Raw genomic sequence first — 21,498 nt, 5'->3', positions numbered from 1 at the left:
AGGTAAAAGGAGGCTTAAGGAAAATTCCTTTGTTAGACACTGATAATTTGGCATATATTAAAAAGTTTGCCCTTTTTAACAGCAGCAAATCTTACCTGTCTCGTCGGGCGAGACAGAATCCGAATATGTTCAACCCCATACATATGCTCTGGAAATTTATTATAATATAATATCGCCATCGATTTTTGAAATTTTAACTCGTTTCCTAAGATGCTAGTGCCGGTGTCGTGTTCATAGCTGCCTTATTGTTCGTAGCTGTCCGCTCTTTGTTTGCAAACAAAAGCCTGACTGCTGTACACACTTTATAGGATCTATTTTATACTTGGCTAATCTTTTAACCAAGTCTCAGCCATATTGATGACAGCATGTTGTGTTGCTACCTGTCGCGGCTTTCCGCCCGCGAACTGCGCATGCTCAGATCCCAATGTTTACAAAGGCGTGTTATAAATATATTTGTCCACTGTTGTCCACAACATGGCTGATGATTTGGTTAAAAGATAAGCCAAATATAGGGATGAAATAGACTTTGTAAAGTGTTCACAGTAGTCAGGGTTTTGTTTGTAAACAAAGAGCGGACAGCTACGAACAAGGACACCGGGTGCAGTGCACCCCTCCCTTGAGTAGCACTGCGTCGCCAACTGTCTCCTTCGACTTCCGGTGGCCGGGAGGTGGCAGCCCCGAGCGTGAAACCAGTGGATCATTCCATAGAGAGTGATAAAAGTGCACAGTTGTGAATACTGACAGGGTTTCATCGTGCACGCCTCTCTGAGGGTGATTTTTTTTTTTTTCTGTTCGATTTCAACGTGTTTTGTGTTAATCTGTCACTTGGTTTTATCGGAAATCCTTCATTTACGATGGGAGTGAGAAGGGGGATAATATTAAAAATGATGATGATAATAATAATAGTAATAATAATAATAATAATAATAATAATAATAATAATAATAATAATAATAATAATAACAATAATAATAATAATACGAGTAATAATTATAATAAATCGCTGCTTTCCGGAGGTTACGGTTAGCAGATTCATTCAAAACACTAAAATCTACTAGGAAAAAAAAAAAAAAGGTGAGGGCAAACTTCTTAATATTTACCTATCATTTTAATCAACTTATTTATTTCATGAAGGTATTATGTATTAAAGAAAAGTTTAATCTGCGCTTTTATCCGTAAATTTGCCTGTATAAATTAATTAAGTAAGTGGTTTTGAGCTTTGTTTAATATTTTATAATGCTTGATTATTCTCCTTATACTGTCTATTGGTGGAATCATACATCAAAAAAAATTGTGACTTACCCATGCAACATGGAAAGGTATGCAAGTATCTATATCATAACCAGCTCAGAGTTGCCTGCATGAAGCCCTATGGCTGACACCACCAGCCTCTGAGTGGCAGTTATACCTTTCCGTGAATCCAGTTACCTGGAGTGTGGGGACCTAACACTTACGTGAATCGCAGGCTCGCGAATCACTGTGATAGTAATGGATGGACATTTATCGACAACTGGGACACCTTCTATGGTAGGGACACCTTGCATGTCTGGGATGGAGTGCATTTATCATGCCAGGGTGTTTGGGTTTTGGGCGGAGTATTCGAATGGGAAGTAACTACACTCCAGCGCTTTTTTTCGTTAGTCAGGAGGGAGGAGGCACTTGCGAGGAAATGAAAGACAAATTAGTTAAATCTAGAAAGGTAACTAGCTCAGAGAAGGCGAGGAATAGCTTAAGTGTTTACTACACAAATTTTAGAAATATTGTGAATAAAATAGACTTGCCTAGAGGAATGGCGTTTGTAGAGAACCTTGTTATCATTGCTTTAACAGAAACTTGGTTAGATATTTCAGGAAAAGTATTTAATTCAGAGGTTAAGATAGATAGTTATACACTATCCTATAAAGACAGGGAAAACTGGAGAGGAGGAGGCGTCGCGCTGTACGCTAGGGACACATTACAAAGTTGTATTAACAGTAAAATTAAAACATAGCAAAACAGAGTCAATATGGGCAGATATTTAAGAAGGATCACAGTCAGTAGTACTGGGATTAGTATACAGGCCACCGAACAGTACAAAGGAAATGAACACCTCACTATGGCAGGAAATCAATAGAGTAGGCAGGTTTAGTCACGTATGTGTGGTAGGAGATTTTAATTTTATGAATATCAGCTGGAGCTTGATGGTGGGTAACAGTGAAACATGAATTTCTTAAGGTAATTCAGGATAATATTTTAAAACAGGTAATCTTAGAACCCACAAGAGAGAATAATATTCTAGATTTAATCCTAATTAACAGGGAGGAAGCAGTCACGCAGGTAGAGTTTGGAGGACATAGGTAACAGTGACCATTGTGAAATTAGGTACAAATTAAAATGGGAGGAAACTTTTAGAAGCAAAAAACACTAGTAAAATGCCTGACTTTAGGAAAGCAGATTTTGAGGGATTAAAAAAGTACTTCCAAGGAGTTGACTGGCAACGGACGCAAGAGAAGGTAAGTAAGGTTCAGGACAGAGTTGAGAGAGACAAGGCAGGGTGAGGGAGGTGAGGTGAGGTGTGAGGATGAAGGGCAGGAGGAGGGGAGAAGTGTCCGGAAGGGTCGGAGGAGTGAGAGAGAGATATGTGTTAGTATATTGGAGGGTCAGGTCATGCTGAGATGGGCGAGGTGAGGTCGAGGCGAGTAGAAGATGGAGTGGAGAGGATGGAGTAGGCCGATGTAGATGAGTGGTATAAATATTTCGTTGATAAATTACAGTTAGCAAACATCCCTTATAGAGCAATAAGATCACAGAAGAATGACCTTAAACGGATGACTGTTAGGTTAAAACACTACATAGGGCGGAAGAGAGGTATATATATACATATATATATATATATATATATATATATATATATATATATATATATATATATATATATATATATATATATATATATATATATATATATATATATATATATATATATATATATATATATATATATATAAGAGATTAAAGGAAGAGGAAGAGACTTTAAGGCCACAATAAAATGAATTAGAACAGTCATAAGGTTAACGAGGAAAGCTAAAAACAATTATGAATGAAATGCAGCCAGCCAGGCGAATATATAGGACGAAGAATAGAGAAAGAATAGATCCATTAAAGGCAACAGATGGAGAGCAAGTTAGTTCTGGGGAGGAGATTAGTAAAATTCTGAACGAGTATTTTTAACTGTCTTCACCCAGGAAAACATACAGGAAATGCTGAATAGTGAGGAGATGTTTAGACCAGAAGAGAATGAGAACCTGACAGATATTACTATAACTAAAGAGATAGTGGAACGGGGGATATATATATATATATATATATATATATATATATATATATATATATATATATATATATATATATATATATATATATATATATATATATATATATATATATATATATATATATATATATATATATATATATATATATATATATATATATATATATATATTGCTGAAAAAGTTCAAGACACCAGGACCAGATGAAATATATCCTAGAGTACTTAAGGAATGCAAAGAGGTTATTAGTGAACCGTTAGTTTCTGTCTTTAGGAAATCACTTGAGTCAGGTGATGTACCTGAGGAGGTACAGGAGATTAGTAAACTTCTGAATGATTATTTTTTAACTGTCTTCACCCAGGAAAACATGCAGGATATGCCAGATAATGAACAGGTGTTTAGAGCAGATGAGAATGAGAAGCTGACAGATATTTCCATAACTAGGGAGATAGTGGAACAGGAGATAGATAGGCTAAAAAAGTTCAAGTCACCAGGACCTGATGAAATATACCCCAGAGTACTTAAGGAATGTAAAGAGATTATTAGTGAGCCGTTAGTTTCTGTCTTTAGGAAATCACTGGAGTCGGGTGAGGTACCAGTAATGTGGAGGCAGGCTAATGTAGTACCCATCTTTAAGAAAGGAGATAAAACTTTAGCGTCTAATTATAGACCTGTCAGCTTAACTTCAGTTGTAGGTAAAATGTTAGAGTCAATAATAGCGAGGAACATTAGGGAACATTTAGACAAACATAACTTGATAAATCAGTCACAGCATGGCTTCACGAAGGGGAAGTCTTGCCTGACAAACTTGTTAAGTTTTTACAGTAAGGTGTACGAGGCAGTAAATAATGGTGATAGTTATGATATCTTATATCTGGACTTTAGTAAAGCATTTGACAAGGTACCCCATCAAAGGCTCCTGAGAAAGTTTAGGGCACACGGGATAGATGGGAAGGCTGGATAGGGTCATGGCTTAGTGACAGGCGACAGAGAGTGGTAATAAACGGCTCGAAATCCGAGTGGGGTCATGTAATTAGTGGGGTGCCACAGGGATCAGTATTAGGGCCATTGTTATTTCTAGTATATCAATGACTTGGATAGTGGAATTAGTAGTGATGTTAGTAAATTTGCGGATGACACAAAGATAGGTAGATTAATTAGGTCAGAATCGGATGCCATCGCCTTGCAGGCAGACTTAGATAGAATGAATGAATGGACGGATAGATGGCAAATGCAATTTAATATCAATAAATGCAAAGTGCTTAGCGTAGGTAGAGGAAACCCACACAATAGGTACACATTAGACAACCAAACTCTGGTAGGTACAGGGTACGAGAAAGATTTAGGAGTTATAGTTAGCTCTGAACTCCGTCTAGGGAAACAATGCATAGAAGCCAGAAACAAGGCAAATAGGGTACTAAGATTCATTTTTAGGAGTGTTAAAAGTAAAAGGCCGGAAGTAGTATTAAAGTTATGCTTGGCGCTGGTCAGACCTCATCTAGACTACGCGGTGCAGTTCTGGTCCCCACATTACAGGAAAGATATAGGTCTATTAGAATCAGTACAGAGGAGAATGACTAAAAGGATACAGGGGATGAGGAGTATCCCTTACGAGGCGAGGTTGAAGCTGTTAAATTTACATTCTTTAGAGAGACGTAGGTTAAGAGGGAACCTGATAGAAGTCTTTAAGTGGTATAAGGGTTATAACAAGGGAGATGTAAGCAAAATACTTAGGATCAGCAACCAGGGTAGAACAAGAAATAACGGGTTCAAGCTTGAAAAATTTAGGTTTAGGAAGGAGATAGGAAAAAATTGGTTCTCAAATAGAGTGGTAGATGAGTGGAACGGACTCAGTAATCATGTAGTTAGTGCTAGGACACTAGAGAGCTTTAAGAGAAGATTAGACAAGTTTATGGATGGGGATAGCAGATGGAAATAGGTAGGTGTGTTTCATACAGGGACTGCCACGTGTAAGCCTGGTCGCTTCTTGCAGCTTCCCTTATTTCTTATGTTCTTATGTACCGGTAATGTGGAGGCAGGATAATGTAGTATCCATCTTTAAGAAAAGGAGATAAAACTTTAACGCCTAATTATAGACCTGTCATCTTAACTTCTGTTGTAGGTAAAATAATGGAGTCAGTAATAGCGAAGAACATTAGGGAGCATTTAGACAACCATAACTTGATAAATCAGTCACAGCATGGCTTCACGAAGGGAAAGTCTTGTCTGACGAACTCGTTAAGTTTTTACAGTAAGGTTTACGAGGCAGCAGATAATGGTGATGGCTATGACATCCTATATCTGGACTTTAGTAAAGCGTTTGACAAGGTACCCCATCAGAGGCTTCTGAGAAAGATTAAAGCGCACGGGATAGATGGGAAGGTGTTGTTAGACTGGACAAGGTCGTGGCTAAGCGACAGGCGACAGGCGTTGTAATAAACGGCTCTAAATCCGAGAGGGGTCAAGTAATTATTTGGGTTCCATAGGGATCAGTATTAGGGTCATTGTTGTTTTTAATATATATCATTGACTTGGATAGTGGAATTAGTAATAATGTTGGTAAATCTGCGGCTGATACGAACATACGTAGATTAATTAGGTCAGAATCGGATGCCATCGCCTTGCAGGCAGATTTGGATAGGATGAAAGAATGGACAGACAGATGGCCAATGTAGTTTAATATCAATAAATGCAAAGTACTTAGCGTAGGTAAAGGAAACCCACACTGTATGTACACAATAAACAACGAAGCTCTGGTAAGTTCATGGTACGAAAAAGTTTTAGGAGTTATAGTTAGCTCTGAACTCCGTCTAAGAAAGCAATGTGTAGAGGCCAGAAACAGGGCAAATAGGGTATTAAGATTAATTTTTAGGAATGTTAAAAGTAGAAGTCCCGAAGTATATTAAAGTTATATTTGGCGCTGGTTAGACATCATCTAGACTACGTTGTGTAGTTCTGGTTCCCACATTAGAATCAGTACAAAGGAGAATGACTAGAAGGATACAGAGGATGAGGAGTATTTCTTGCGAAGCGAGATTGATGTTAAATTTACATTCTTTAGAGAGACGTTGGTTAAGAGAGGAGCTGATAGAAGTCTTTAAGTGGTATAAGGGTTATAACAAGGGGGACGTAAGCAAAATTCTTAGGATCAGTAACCAGGATAGAACAAGAAATAACGAGTTCAGGCTTGAAGAATTTAGGTTTAAAGGGATAGGAAGGAATTGGTTCTCAAATAGAGTGGTAGATGAATGGAACGGACTCAGTGATCAAGTTGTTAGTGCTGAGTCATTAGGGAGCTTTAAGAGAAGATTACACAGATTTATGGATGTTGATTATAGGTGGAAATACGTATGTATATTTCATATAGGGACTGCCACGTGTAGGCCTGATGGTTTCTTACAGCTTCCCTTATTTTTTATGTTCTTATGTTCTTATACACAGGCATTTGCTCTTGGTTACTAAAGGTATGATAATTTTTTTGAGGTTTATTTCGTCCTCTACAGTTAAGTTCAACACTAGGAGTCAGCGTGCAGGATGTGGGTGTGGTTCCCTGCCGTGAACCCTCCACTATCACGCCAGTCACTGTGGCGGAGGAAAGGTGCGTGGGCGGCTGTTGGGTGGGCCTTGCAGATGATTTTAGTGTGGTGGACGCCAACTCTTCTGCGGTGGTGGGGCCGCGGGTGGTTGTGCAGGGGGCCTGTGGATGCACAAGTTCCACCAGACCTATCCGAGCTAGCGCGTGCACCCCTGACACTTGTCTCAATGGTGGCAGGTGCCTCAATACTTCCTCAGGCACTAGGTAAGCACATCATCCATACAGGATCTCCACTTCATCTGATGGAATTGGCCTCATCTTAAAAGTGTTGTCATGATAGGTTAGCAGTCAGTTGCCCAAAAGAACACAATCATGTCTGTATAATTGCAATTCCTTATTACTCGTGTTTAATAATTCTTTTCTCATGACACCACATCTACACTCTCTCTCTCTCTCTCTCTCTCTCTCTCTCTCTCTCTCTCTCTCTCTCTCTCTCTCTCTCTCTCTCTCTCTCTCTGGCTCTCTCGCTCTCGCTCTCGCTCTCTCTCTCTCTCTCTCTCTCTCTCTCTCTCTCTCTCTCTCTCTCTCTCTCTCTCTCTCTCTCTCTCTCTCTCTCTCTCTCTCTCTCTCTCTCTCTCTCTCTCTCTCTCTCTCTCTCTCTCTCTCTCTCTCAGGTGTATCTGCCCTCATGGCACCTTAGGTTCCCACTGCAAGGTGTTGTCCAGACACTTTCAAGGCACCGGAGGCAGGCATGAGGGGAGTACTGGTCCTGCACCAGATGGGTCTTGGGCGTGGGTGCCACCTATCCCACCCTGTGCTGAGGTGCATGTGAGCTTAGAAGTATTGAGCACAGTGAGAGCAGCTGCACTGCTTTACTCCGGACCAGACCAGGACACTGAACCAGGCAGCCGTGACCTGCTGCTGCTGGAGCTGCGGCAGGGACAGCCAGTGCTGCTGCTGGACCTGGGTGACGGCCCCGTAACCCTCGCCCTCAATTCCTCCTCCTCCCTGGCTGACAACACATGGCACAGGATAGACCTCATCTGGAAGGACGAGGTGAGGTTTTGTTGGTTCACAAAGCCAAGTAACACACGCACACACACACACACACACACACACACACACACACACACACACACACACACACACACACACACACACACACACACACACACACGCGCGCGCGCGCGCGCGCGCGCGCGCGCACTTACAGTAAATAGAATAGTAAATAAATAAAAGTTAGTAAATAAAATGTGAGAAGTAGATAATGACAAACTGTTAGTAAAAGAGACAAGCAGTCATGAAAGTAGAAGGGGACACCCAGACAAGTTAAGGAAAGAAAGATGTTTAAACAATACAAAGAATAATAATTTTCCACAAAGACATATTGAAGTTTGGAATGGATTAAAGGAATATACAGTTTTGGTGACAAGTGTGCACAAATTAAAGGAAAAATTTGGCATGTACAGTATAGATATGAATCTGGGACCACACAAGTGTACTTTAAGCTCTGTAAATTACAACTAGGTAAATACACACACACTACTAAACTTTTCCTGCCCGCAGATGGTGGAAATGATTGTGGACTTGTGCGTGGGTGACAGCTGGGATGAGCTGCCAATGCCTTCTCTCACTCAGAACCACACACTAACCCCTCCCCTTCCTGATGTCCACACGTGTCGGGGCACTGCCAGACTACCGCATAATGCCCGTGTCCTCAACACCAGGGGGGTGCTTCAGGTGGGTGGACTGGTGCATCCTTTACCTCCCTTGATGGCAGAAGGGAATTCAGTGCTGCCCCATCCCCCACATTTTCAAGGCTGCATCAGAAATCTTAGAGTAAATGGAAAGGTGAGTCACAGGTTATTTACTTATTCTCCAATTTGTTGATTTTCATCATGTATTAAATAAGTTCGGCCAGAATTCAGGACTCAGACTATTGACATACTCCATGCTGGAGTTAATGGCATTATATATATATATATATATATATATATATATATATATATATATATATATATATATATATATATATATATATATATATATATATATATATATATATATATATATATATATATATATATATATATATATATATATATATATATATATATATATATATATATATATATATACACACACACACACACACACACACACACACACACACACACACACACACACACACACACACACACACACACAGTAGAACCTTAGTTATAGAACGCCTCCCTTTTCGAACAGTTTAGTTTTCGAACAAAATTTTGAACCCTATTGCTTCGGTTGTGGTACCATAATTCGGTTCTCATACAAAGTTAATTGATTTCAAATATTAAAAGACATAGCAAAAGCTGCCGTTTATTATTAATTCATAGTTTCTATAAATATTTATTTCATTTGTATATATTTGGAGGAGAGATATAGTGTAAGACGGTAATTCAATCTTTTAAATAAAGTAAATGTCACCCCGTTGAAAAGCCTCGATGTAAATAAACAGTTTTCGGCGCTTAGGAGTAATCCTAAGCCATATGTGGCTCACTCGATGACCAACGCCATCACTACTGCATAACCGCATTTTTCCAGTAGCCTTTCCTAGCAATAGTGCTATGATCCACCTTCATTTTGACAGTAAGTGGGTTGCTTCTGTGTCCCTCTGTAAGCCTTCCCTCTCTAGATCGGTGACAAAGAGAATACCTGCATGGTCTAAACGGTATCTTCTGATGATTTTTTTGTCACTAAATTCATTCAACCCATCCTTTCTGGATAAATAGTTTGTGCGTTGTAGATGTTGTGAAGCAGACATCTTGGCTATGGAAGCGTCTATCATAAGCCGCTAAAACAGGGTAGGCTGGTGTCTGGGAACGGATTAATCCATTTTACATTGACTCCTACGAAAAAATAGTTTTGTTTTTTTTAACATTTCGGATTTCGAACGGTATTCAGGAACAATTAAGTTCTAGAACCGAGGTTCCACTGTACTATATATATATATATATATATATATATATATATATATATATATATATATATATATATATATATATATATATATATATATATATATATATATATATATATATATATATATATATATATATATATATATATATATGTGAATTTATTTATTTATTTTCCCTCATTTTTGTGACGAATTATGTTCAAATGTAGTTTGATCTTTATTTAAATGTCCAAAGTAATTACAATTCTGTAAAGTTATACAAAAGATAAAAAAGCATTTCTGCTATTATGTGATTTGTTTTTAAGGCCCTCACATATGATTAAGATACAGAGTAATGGTATTGTTGTTTCTTATATTTATCAAGTACATGAATCATATGGATTACTTGTGTAAAAGAATTCTTATCCAAGAAAGGTAATGTCAATCAAAATGGTCAATTTTCAGTGTCATCCTACCAACGATTTTCTGATGTGGCTTTTGTGTTTCTGGTGAGATATGTAGTGTACAGATTGATGGTCTACATCACTTCCGTCGCAAATGCGTAGTTTTCAAGTAATGAATCTATCAACTTATGCCTACATCTCTTCCCCAACGATCTTGGGGGACCTGTGGGAAATCGGGGTTTTTGGTTGGGGGATCATTAAATCGAGTTACGCACGTTGCAAAACAGGTCGAAAATCAACAAAATCACATAAAAAAAAAATATGAAAATACATCAATTAAACCTTTGACGGTGGCAGTGGCGGCGGCTGAGGCGAGCGTTGTTGTTATTGTTGAGCAGCGTTGCCAATGATTCGCTACATTTCTTGTTTTATCTGCTACATTTAGCGAAGGCCTGCCGAAGGGTTACTAATCCTTTTTTTTTTTTTTTCATGTAGGAAGGACACTGGCCAAGGGCAACAAAAATCCAATAAAAGAATATGCCCACTGAAATGCCAGTCCCATAAAAGGGTCAAAGCAGTGGTCAAAAATTGATGAATAAGTGTCTTGAAACCTCCCTCTTGAAGGCATTCAAGTCATAGGAAGGTGGAAATACAGAAGCAGGCAGGGAGTTCCAGAGTTTACCTGGGAAAGGGATGAATGATTGAAAATACTGGTTAACCCTTGCGTTAGAGAGGTGGACAAAATAGGGGTGAGAGAAAGAAGAAAGTCTTGTGCTGCGAGGCCGCGAGAGGAGGGGAGGCATGCAGTTAGCAAGATCAGAAGAGCAGTTAGCATGAAAATAGAGATAGAAGACAGCTAGATATGCAACATTGCGGCTGTGAGAGAGAGGCTGAAGACAGTCAGTTAGAGGAGAGGAGTTGATGAGACGAAAAACTTTTGATTCCTAAATTAGTGCGATACATTTAGAAATAAGTAGTTGTAGCTGTAGCGTCGCTACAATTTGACTGAAATAGTGATAGCGGTAGTAGTGTATTGCAAAAAATTAAAAGTCGGGATTAGTAGCATAATACTGGAAAGGGGGGTATCAACTTAGCTTGGAGTTGAAGTTTGGGATATCGGGATTGAAATATTTCAACAGCTACTCATTTAGAGCTTCACACATGTTTCGTTGGGAATAGATATAGGCATAAGTTGATAAATTCATTACTTGAAAACTACGCATTTGCGAAGTGATGTAGACCATCAATCAATACACTACACATCTCACCAGAAACACATAAGTCACATCAGAAAATCGTTAGTTGGGTGAAACTGAAAATTGACCATAAAAAAAATAATAATAATAATTTGTTTTATGTATTGTGTATAGATGGGCTTATTTTGAAAAAATAAATAAATAAAAATGTGTCAGTTTATAACTGATTTAATCTGTGCATCAATTCTTGGTGGCTGTATTATGTTCATGCAGCTGGTGGACCTGGGTGACAGGGTCCTCAGCAGGGCAAGCAGTCCAGGATGTTCTGCCACAGAATGCCACACTGACCACCTCCAATGTGGCATCCATGGCAGGTCAGTATGATTCAGACATGCTAGATGCATCTTGTAACTCCTTATATGCATAAAGTGTTAGAGAGCCATAATGAGAATGAAATCCTAAAACAAAGCTGACTCTAGCAATGACACTGAGCTTTTGCACATTTTGTGTAGCTGCTGGATTTGTTATGCCTGCCACTGACAACTGACAAGGTGTATGTCTGATTCTCTTCATATGCTTCAGGTGCCAAGGGTCGCCTAGTTCACTGTGGTGTGAGTGCCATCCAGGATGGAGTGGCCCAGGCTGTGCCTTGCCGACCACACCAGCCACCTTCTTCCCCAATAGCTATGTCAAGGTGGCCCTCTCCTTCTCACCATTGGCCTACACCACCTCTATCTCCCTCAGGTAGGAGTGACCAACTTCACAGAGCCTGGTGTTATAGTTGCAAGCAGTGGCCACACTCTGTTAGCATATCCTGCCGGCAGGTTTCGCACTCTGAAGAGTAGAGGTGAGCTGGTGGTGCTATCCTCACAGCACGGGCGGGACACCTGGTCTGTACAGCTGGTGGGAGGGCACCTGTGTGCAGTGCTGCACCTACAATCCAGAACCACGACCACTCTGTGCCTCTCACGAGTCTCCGTCACTGATGGTCACTGGCACTCCCTCACTGCCACCAGGTAGGATATACTGCTTGATACTGAGTTGTAGACTGGAATTTCAAAATTATCTTATTTGCAGAACAATTTTAGAGCACTAAATGCATATGTTTGTTGTTAGGAGATGTTTTAACAAATTATCTATGTATTTATTGTTATGACTTCAGAGATCATCATACAACTTATAGTGATGGCTTGCAAAACATGGCAACACAGGGGATATGCCACATGAGATTTGAAGTCTAGAGGGGTAAATACTCACTTGGTGGTTAGGATCCATATCTAGTAACATTTAAGGTATATTTAATGTGGTCAGTTTCCCTGTTAATTTGTTCAATCAGTGTAAGGTGTAGGTATATGCCAGTTAACCAAAACTTGTGTGATGTAACTTTCTTATTACATTTATAGTCATTAGGTAATAAATATAGTATGAACTTGTGCTTTTTAATTTCAAATGATGGCTCACTGCATAAGGTACGGCTCATCAACCTTCCTGGAAGTGGATGATGGGGACGGCGACCTGTACAATGCCTCGCTGGTGCTGGAGGGAGAGCAGCTGCTGGATGTGGACAAGCAGGAAGGCATCCGTGTGGGTGGGTCTCCATACTATCAAGAGAAAGGAGTCCTTAAGATCCACAATGACTACTTTGATGGTAAATTTTTTTTCTGGAACAAAAGCTGATTTTTTACATTGTTCTTTGCTTAATTTACCAGAGATATTGTGTTCAGGCAGACATACTGAAAGACTAATCTTTCCCATTGGTCAGGCTGCATTGATGACCTGCGCATCTCGGGCCTTAGTGCACCACTACCGCCAGCTGTCAACAGCACATCCTGGGGCCAGGCGAGCGTCTTCAAGGGTGTGGAGCAAGGCTGCATTGCACCATCAGCTTGCACCAATGTTTCTTGTAGACCTCCACTCTCTTGCATTGATACTTGGAGGTCCTACCAGTGTGGGTTGGTGCCTTATACTCATTGTCATGTCCTATTGTCATATCACTCATCTTTGAGCATGTAGGGTGTAACTGCAGTTAGTTTAGCAAAAGAATAAGTGACAGGATTTACTATTGCAGGTGTGGTGAGGGCCGTGTGCTGAGCCGGAGTCGTGTAACATGTGAAGATGAGGATGAGTGTGCATGGCAACCATGTCTCAGTGGAGGCTCCTGCTTCAACACTCAGCCAGGTGAGTCTCAGGCTTCATGTGGTGAAGAGAACAGCAGCCAAGCACCTAAGATGCTCACTTACTATTAGAGATTTCATGGTTCAAGTGAATTCTTCCATTTGACCATTATCTCAACACTTATGCCTTGACGATTCTAAAACTCAATTTATTGATGACAAACACCCAGGCTACGTGTGCTCCTGCCCGGCGGGGTTCAGTGGACAGCACTGCCAGCTGCCTGAGGTGGGCCAGACCTCCCTCAAGCTACCCATGGGTGTCCTGGTCACCATCGTTGTTTGGTGCATCTTCCTCATCTGTGAGTACCTCATCTATTAAGAGGACAGCAAGATTACCTGCAGTCTACAGATTATGAATATGTACTGTTAGATCTAGAGGACGTCTAGTAAGACCTATTTGGAATCTTCATCTCATGGCTCTTAAATCACTGATTCAATAGTAATGTCTTGCATAATTGATTCCCTTGTTGGCAGTACTTGTGTGTGCATTCCTGCTCCACCAACACCACCGCCGTGCTGCTCTGCGCAGGGGCATGGCTGATGCCAAGGATAATGCCATGGACTGTAAGGGCCACGTGGCACCACCATGCAGCCACACACCCAACTTGCTGGAAATGCAGCTGCTGAAGCCACCCAGAGCCAATGGGCAGCCTGCCTGGACCAGGAACCCCAACATTGCAGGTAACTCTTGGAATACACTTATCTACATATTAAGCTTTTTCTGCTTTCAGTTTGTCATCTCTGCTTCCATAGTGTCTGAATCCTCACAGGGTTATTATGATTCACTTCAAAATATTTAAATCATCTGATTGTAATTAACCTTAATCAAACTGAAGAAATATAATTTAGATAGGTGTGATTTTTCTAATTGCTCATAAATTCCTTATTCCATTGAACTGAACATATATTGCTACATAATGTGGGAATCAATTTTATTGATAAGGATATGATACAGCATCCATTTTCTATAGAGATGTTTATCTTCTCTGCCTCTGTAATTATTCTTATTGACCATGTATATAATCTACCCAATTAATGTTTAGGTCCCTTCCACACAGGGCCACTTTGCACTGCTTGATGGCTTGTGAGCAGGACTTCAGCAGCACTGCTCAAATGCATCAGTGGTGCTTCTAACTTTAAGCTTCTTTCAAAGACACTTAGCACTGCTGTACTGTGGCTCATGATTAGTGCTCAGTACTGCTACTCACAAGTATTACTGGTGTTGCTAATGTGCATTAGAAGCTCTGCATTGGGCATTATCTGTGCTATGGTTGCACCACATATGGTATATACTGCTGAAATAGCTGTGTGCTGCAGCTGTGAGTAAAGGCTACAACAGAATACCAAGTAACATGATGAGCAGCACTCCTTTTTGTCATTGCAAAAACAACTGCATTTGCAGTATTACTTTTTGTGGTCATGGCAGCATGTGAAAAACTCCATTAACCTCCAGTATTACAATCAGTAGCACTGTTGAGAAGTGCTGCTAAGTTGTTCTGTCTGAAGACTCTTTTCCTGAATTTACTCTTCCCTTAGAGCTCCATGTTATTTTAGTTTTATATTGTTATTTTTGACTTAATGGGAATATCATGTCCATTAAAATAAAAGTTATGTGGTACATTGAAGTAACAAAAGATATAATTCTGAATTTACTCTTCATTGGTGAGACAAGGATGCATTATGTTTCTGTGGTTGCTTGATATTTTTGTGGACAGCTGTGTGAGTGGGATGCAAACTAAAACAGGAAATGTTGGTTGAAGGCTGAAATGGAATGGGATGAGCTACATTAGCATGTCTGTTTACAGATGACAATCCTATTAGCAGAGATTGAAAGGAGACTTCAGTTCCATAGAGTATGTCTGAGATGTAAACTGAGGGTGAATATTAGGGAAAGTAAGGTGATGATATTTGAGAGGAGAAGGGATGTGTGTGACTTTAGGATAGCTTATAGATTAAGTGTACTAGTTGTAGGAAGGTGTGAGATGGATATGGGAAGAGAGAAAATGGAAGAGGTGAATGTGTTTAACTGTCAGGGAACAGTGCTAGATAAACATGGTGAAATGGAGAAACAAGAGAGAGGGCAGGTCATAGGATTACTTGTAAGAGTCATGACAGGAGAAATGTCTCCTGCTACAGCCACATCCTTTGGAGGAAGTGAGGCATCAGTATGATATACAGATCCATATATAGAAGATTTCACAAATGCAACAGGGACTGGAAGCTGAAGCATACCCATCCACCTTTCCTATAGTGAAAGCACTTGATAACTGAGTTTTATTATTGAGAGTAGGTAATTGAACATTTCTTTGAGTATTTAAGCTTCCATTTGATTCATCATCTTACATCTTGATTGCAAGAAGACGCAACAGGATCTGATCAAGCCTCCCTTCTTGACACAGATGTAGATGTGCTGCAGGTGGATGCTCTGACTCCAGAAAGTGCTGGGGAGGAGCTGGATGAGGACAGCAGACGAGTCTCCCCACCACCATCACGGGGCAGCAGCTATCAGGGCATGTCAAGCAGGAGGACGAGTAAGGGAGGGCCTGGCAGCACCCCTCCAGCAGGAGATGATCTAAGAAATTATGCTTATGAAGGTGAAGGCTCTTCCCCAGGGTCATTATCTTCCTGTAAGTGTAATGTGCAGAGAATTGGTTTGTTTAATTTAGTAAGAAGCACATGAAAATTGTGAGGAAATGATATTTCAATCTGGAGTGCAGATTTATTCCTTTGAGTATTTAAATTTTTTATATCCATAAATATATTAGAAAATTTGATAAAATATGTTGAGTTTGCTTTCAATTGGCCATAAAATAATGTTCCGCACCATGGCCGCAGAACACTGCATCCACGGAGACCAGCACCAGCATGTAAGGAAGGACCTTACTGGACACACCACCTCTGACCACATCTTATCATTTAGGGTAGTGTTAGTTCATCTTTTCTGACCTAACCACTTCTTTCGCCCAGATGCAATCATCCATATGGAATATTGTCATACACATTGAAATTCACATTGAAATACAATTCAACCACCAGTGAATGCTGGGCGTTACCACCTGATGAAACCCGAACACTGTGACAACACTCTGTATAGCAGACTGTACAAACAGTTCAGTGTACCTGGATGTCACTTTTAGGATATTTTAGCATACCTATAATTTGTTTACAATAATCAAATTTGTTACAGCATTATAAAATAAGTAGAAAATATTCTTTGATGATTAATTTAATTCTTTCTTTAAAAATGAGGCATCAAAGATTGCATTAGTCATTAAAAATCAATTTGAAAAAATTGTTATTTACAAGCTGTAAGGTACAGAAAGTCACCCTTCCTGTTATAAGCTGGATTATGATTTTTCTACCCTGTATTACTTCAGATGCAAATGTAATTTATGAATCATGTACTTGTTAAAATTTATCAGATAAGTGCATGGACGAACAAATACAGCAGTGTGTATTTACCTGCTTTAAAAATACAGTATACTGCTACACTCATGAGACCCTGTCACTGTATCTGTATTTGTTCAGATTTTCTTTTAGTTGATAATCATTCTTCATCTCTGTCACCTCTTTTATTAATCTCTTCTAGTTATCTATATTACTGTGTGTGGAAGGCTGTACTTTTTATACTGTCCAAACTTATCTTCTTCTGTTTTTCTTGTATCCTTTCAAATACTCAACCTTTCTTTGTCTCTGATATAATAAAGCTTTCTTATATATTTTTCCTATTCATTCATTAATTTATAATTAGATTTTCCTTGGTAATAATTTCTAACTGTCACTATTTTAGTTGCTATTCTTTACTTATCCTTACTGTTTTTTTACACTTTTCTGCACCATGGAAACACTGAAAAATTAATCAGAAGGAGGGATAAACTGGCCATGAGAGGCCTTTGCTGGGATTGAACCTCAGACTCGACACTTGCAGGAACATGGGCCAAATTTCTCATCAGCTCCAGATGATCACTAAGGACTGAGTTGACTTTCATCAGTGTTGATTTTCCTATCACTTCACTTGAGTTCCTAGTATCCTGTATTGTTATTTCCAGTTACCTTGTTTATGTGTAAATTCCTCATATCCTATTGTTATTTTCAGTTACCATGTTTTGTGTTTTTCTAGTGAAAAGTTGCAACACTGTCTCCAGGTCTTTTTAACACTTCAATCTTAATAATATATAATTTCCAAACATACATATGTCTGTGCAAGTCTATGTCCTTTATTCCCAGGTGTGTGTGTGTGTGTGTGTGTGTGTGTGTGTGTGTGTGTGTGTGTGTGTGTGTGTGTGTGTGTAATAATAATAATAATAATAATAATAATAATAATAATAATAATAATAATAATAATAATAATAATAAACGATTTATTCTTCAGGCAGTTAACAAAACTGAGAATGTACAGAGGGGGTGGGGAAATACTTAATATTTATCCTAAAGCTAAGTCTAATCTAGAAGGGAAATACTATTGATTGATGGCTCGCACCATGGTGGGAATCGCTCTGAGTCTGTACTGGTCCATGCGTGGCGCCTTTTGGGACATTATCTTGTTGTGGTGTCTGGTGACACGGACCGGGCGAGGCGCGTCAGGTGGCAGGATGTGTCTGGGACATGGATGATGCAGCAGTCCCCTTGCAAACTTTTTCAGAGCCTCTTTGTGCCTGGTGGATAGTCTGGACAGACTCAGGGTGGACAGGGCTTCATCATAGGTGATGTAGGCAGGGCCAAGGATGACCCTGCATGCCCTTTTTTGCACACTCTCCAGCTGTAGCTGTTGAGTGTGTGTGAGGGAGGAGGACCACGCTGGGGAGGCATACATGAGTTTGGGGAGGATGAAGGTGAGGTACACCCCCCTTAACTCGTCTGTCGGCGTCCCCAGCGACCTGAGTCTGCGCAGCATGTACAGCCTGTAGGTAGCAGATCTTATGGTGCTGGCAACATGCTGCTTCCAGGTCAGCTGGTCGTCCACCGTGACTTGGCACATCGGACCACCTGGAGGGGGTGAGGGCCCACTGTGAGCTGGGGAGGGGGCACTGGTACAGAGTTGATACAGAAATGCATCACCACAGTTTTGCTGTTGTTGATGGTCATCCTGCTCTCCTCCGTCCATGTCTGCAGTCGCTCCAGAATTGCTTGCAGTGGCGAGTAGTCCAGTGTCTTGTTAGAAACTGGGACGCCCACTGCTCAGTCGTCCACATACTTCCAGCGATGTCAGTAAGGGCGTTGTTAATGAGAAGGAGGAAGCAAAGTGGACCCATCTTGGTTCCCTGGGGGACCCCACATGTCAGCTGTTGGAAATTAGAGACAGAGCCCTGATAGCGAACGGCCTGACACCTCCCTGTGAGGAAGTCAGCTAGCCACACTACCAGGTTAGGAGGGAGACCCAGACTTATTGCCTTGCTGATGACAACAGTGTGATCAACAAGATCAAAGGCTTTTTTGAAGTCCACAAAAGGAACAGCTAGAGAGGTGTTTTGCTTGTCCAGGTGGCTGTGGATGAATTCAAGGAAGCTGGTCAGGTAATGGGAGGTGGAGGTGGCTTTAATATTTCCAAACTGTCTGATATCCACAGTATTACAAATTTTGGTGTAAACCCAGTCATACACAAAATCTTCACAAATAAGGCTAGGGATGGGGGTGATGGAGACTGGCCTGAGGTCATTGAGTGACTGTGAACTGGAAGTTTTGGGGATGGGGGTGATGTAAGATGTCTTCCAGTCCGCGGGGCAAGAGTGTTAGGAGAGAGAGGCGTTTATTATGGTGTGTGTGTGTGTGTGTGTGTGTGTGTGTGTGTGTGTGTGTGTGTGTGTGTGTGTGTTTTCTTTCTGTCTGTGGATTGTTTTGCTCTTGAAGATACTGTCCATTCATAGGCAATATTACTTCCCACTTGTTCTGAGAAAGAGATCACCCATTACAGCAGAACATTGATTTAATGCAAGTTAAGGTCCACAACAGTTCACTTTAAATTGATTTCACAGTAAGTTGAAATATTGTTCTTAATGGAAAGATTGTTGTTGCAGGAAAACAACACTTCAATTTCAATTTACTTCAAATCTTTTGAATGAATTTTTGTTTTTTCTTTTAGGTGTCATTTTAAACTGATTTGCATTAAATTGATGTTCTACTGTATGATGTATTTACTTGTTTTTACTTTTGTTCATAAAGCCACAGTATCAACACTCACTACATCTCAATCACCAGTGCCCTTTACTACCAGGTCTAGAGAACTGCAGTGGGAGTGCAAAATTTCTTGGAGGTTTCCGGGAAGTTGCACACATGGTGGAGTCCTGACACGTGGGGACCCCCTCCTGTGGAGGATCCTTGGATGTGGTCGCTGACAGGACTTCTGTTATGGCACCACACAGCCCGCCCATTGCCACCATCATGCATTGCTCTCACCTGTCCCTCAGTGCAGACACCCGCTCGATGACCCCGTCCTTGTGCTACTCAAAAACAGAGGTGGAATAGTGTGTAGTTATCATCATGTCATTCCTGAAAGAGACTGGAAGGACATTTGTGTGATGAAAAAGTGGCATAAGTGTAAAGAACACCACTGACCTGGTGTTCACCAACACAACTTTGCTGACCACTGACCACTAAAACAATGTAATGTCATTTATATTTTTGTGAAACAAAACATGTGTATAAAGTCTGAAAGACTGAAGCATGTAATTCATTTGTACATATGAAGATTACTAGAATGTGCATATGTATATTTATATTACCAGGTCTAAGGATTCTTTTCATATCAACTTGACAGATTTTACATAATTTATAACCTCATGACTGAGGGCCTTTAATGCTGCATCTTCTTAGCTCTTAGATGCATTTTCCATTTTTCTAAGTCATTTGTGAAAATTATAAATATATGTATATACAATGTTGTTACGATGTGTATCAATCCTGTCTGACCTCTTGTGACAGAAAATTCCTATTAAGTTTGTACCTGTTTTATTTGTGTTTGTTGCTCTCCTTTTTATTTAATTATTTATTTATTTATTTATTTTCAGTCCTTACTTAAAAGGACATTTTTGCTTTCAGCCATTTCCACTAACAAGTTTGTGATGAAAATATGAGTCAGCATGGAAGGCTCTCCATGCCAGAAGAAGCCACTCCAAGGTTCTATCTGTGCCTTCTTGTGGAAAAAGCAAGAGTCAGCAAACAGCAGATCTTAGAGCAACACAGCCCACAGAGGTATGGTGTGCCTTCCCACCAGTGTGTGGATGACATGCATTGTTTTTTGGCAACTCTGGTCCTATCCATCATATTTTTCTTTTAAGCAATATGATGTTAAGCTGAACTGATGAGAGATCATTTTGATTCAGCTTGCCAAGGTGTCCTGTCTCTACCATCATCAACTGTTTACCTTTCTGTATTTCTGTTTGTGTTTCTGTAAGGATGAATCAAGCTACTGTATTGTCAAGTCTTATATCAGATTACCATATTTTTCAAGATGCAGCCCCATCAACATTTTATAAAGGAATTGTTTGTTAAAATTATACTTACTAATTTTATCATAAAGAGATAAGATGGAGAACTTAGCAGGGAGTTGTTAATAGAAGAAATTAGAAAAAAGGACAAGTTACTTAACAGCTTATATCACTGAATGATGTTTAAATTTTACAGAAGCAAAGGTAATTCAGAGTGACACAAAGAACACTTATGACTGAATAGTGAGGGTTAAGGTGCCAACAAGTGACACATCTTGAGTTTTCCACATTTTGTGTATATTATAAACTAACCAAGCACCTTACTAGGCTCTGCATGTACTATCTCAGTCTTTATCTAGGAAACTGATGTCCCATCTATCAGTTGTGTTTCACATAGCAATAAAAGATTCACATTGGTGAAGAGGATGAATGAAAAGCTGAACTTTCATTTGTAGGCTGCAAGCACACTGTGTGTTTCTGTTTGGCATTTATACACTCACACAGAGACACACT

At 39.9% G+C, this 21,498-nt stretch overlaps 2 protein-coding genes across 3 annotated transcripts in view; both read left to right on the top strand.

Annotated features, from left to right (window-relative positions):
• Positions 1-8,550, top strand: part of LOC135109093 (putative neural-cadherin 2) — a 100,644-nt gene extending 92,094 nt beyond the window's left edge. For both annotated transcript variants that reach the window (XM_064020157.1, XM_064020155.1), the window contains exons 16-19: positions 1-2; positions 6,815-7,110; positions 7,521-7,902; positions 8,413-8,550. The exon at positions 1-2 is cut by the window's left edge and continues 177 nt beyond it. In XM_064020157.1, coding sequence (XP_063876227.1) covers positions 1-2; positions 6,815-6,818 — 6 coding nt within the window. In that variant the 3' untranslated portion in view covers positions 6,819-7,110; positions 7,521-7,902; positions 8,413-8,550. The remainder of the gene's footprint in view (positions 3-6,814; positions 7,111-7,520; positions 7,903-8,412) is intronic.
• On the top strand, positions 6,846-17,538 carry LOC135109357 (putative neural-cadherin 2). Its single transcript, XM_064020747.1, has 15 exons — positions 6,846-6,928; positions 7,084-7,110; positions 7,572-7,902; positions 8,413-8,586; positions 11,661-11,761; positions 11,970-12,131; positions 12,212-12,403; positions 12,857-13,035; positions 13,150-13,339; positions 13,456-13,565; positions 13,732-13,860; positions 14,036-14,242; positions 15,961-16,155; positions 16,397-16,487; positions 17,490-17,538. Exons 1-15 carry the CDS (start codon positions 6,846-6,848, stop codon positions 17,536-17,538), a joined length of 2,220 nt encoding a protein of 739 aa, XP_063876817.1.
• Positions 17,539-21,498: the final 3,960 nt, after the last annotated feature.

This window comes from Scylla paramamosain, chromosome 18 (genome assembly GCF_035594125.1).
Source record: "Scylla paramamosain isolate STU-SP2022 chromosome 18, ASM3559412v1, whole genome shotgun sequence".
NCBI lineage: Eukaryota > Metazoa > Arthropoda > Malacostraca > Decapoda > Portunidae > Scylla > Scylla paramamosain.
Note: the sequence above shows the minus strand (reverse complement) of the source record. Positions and strands in the feature narration are given on the sequence as shown.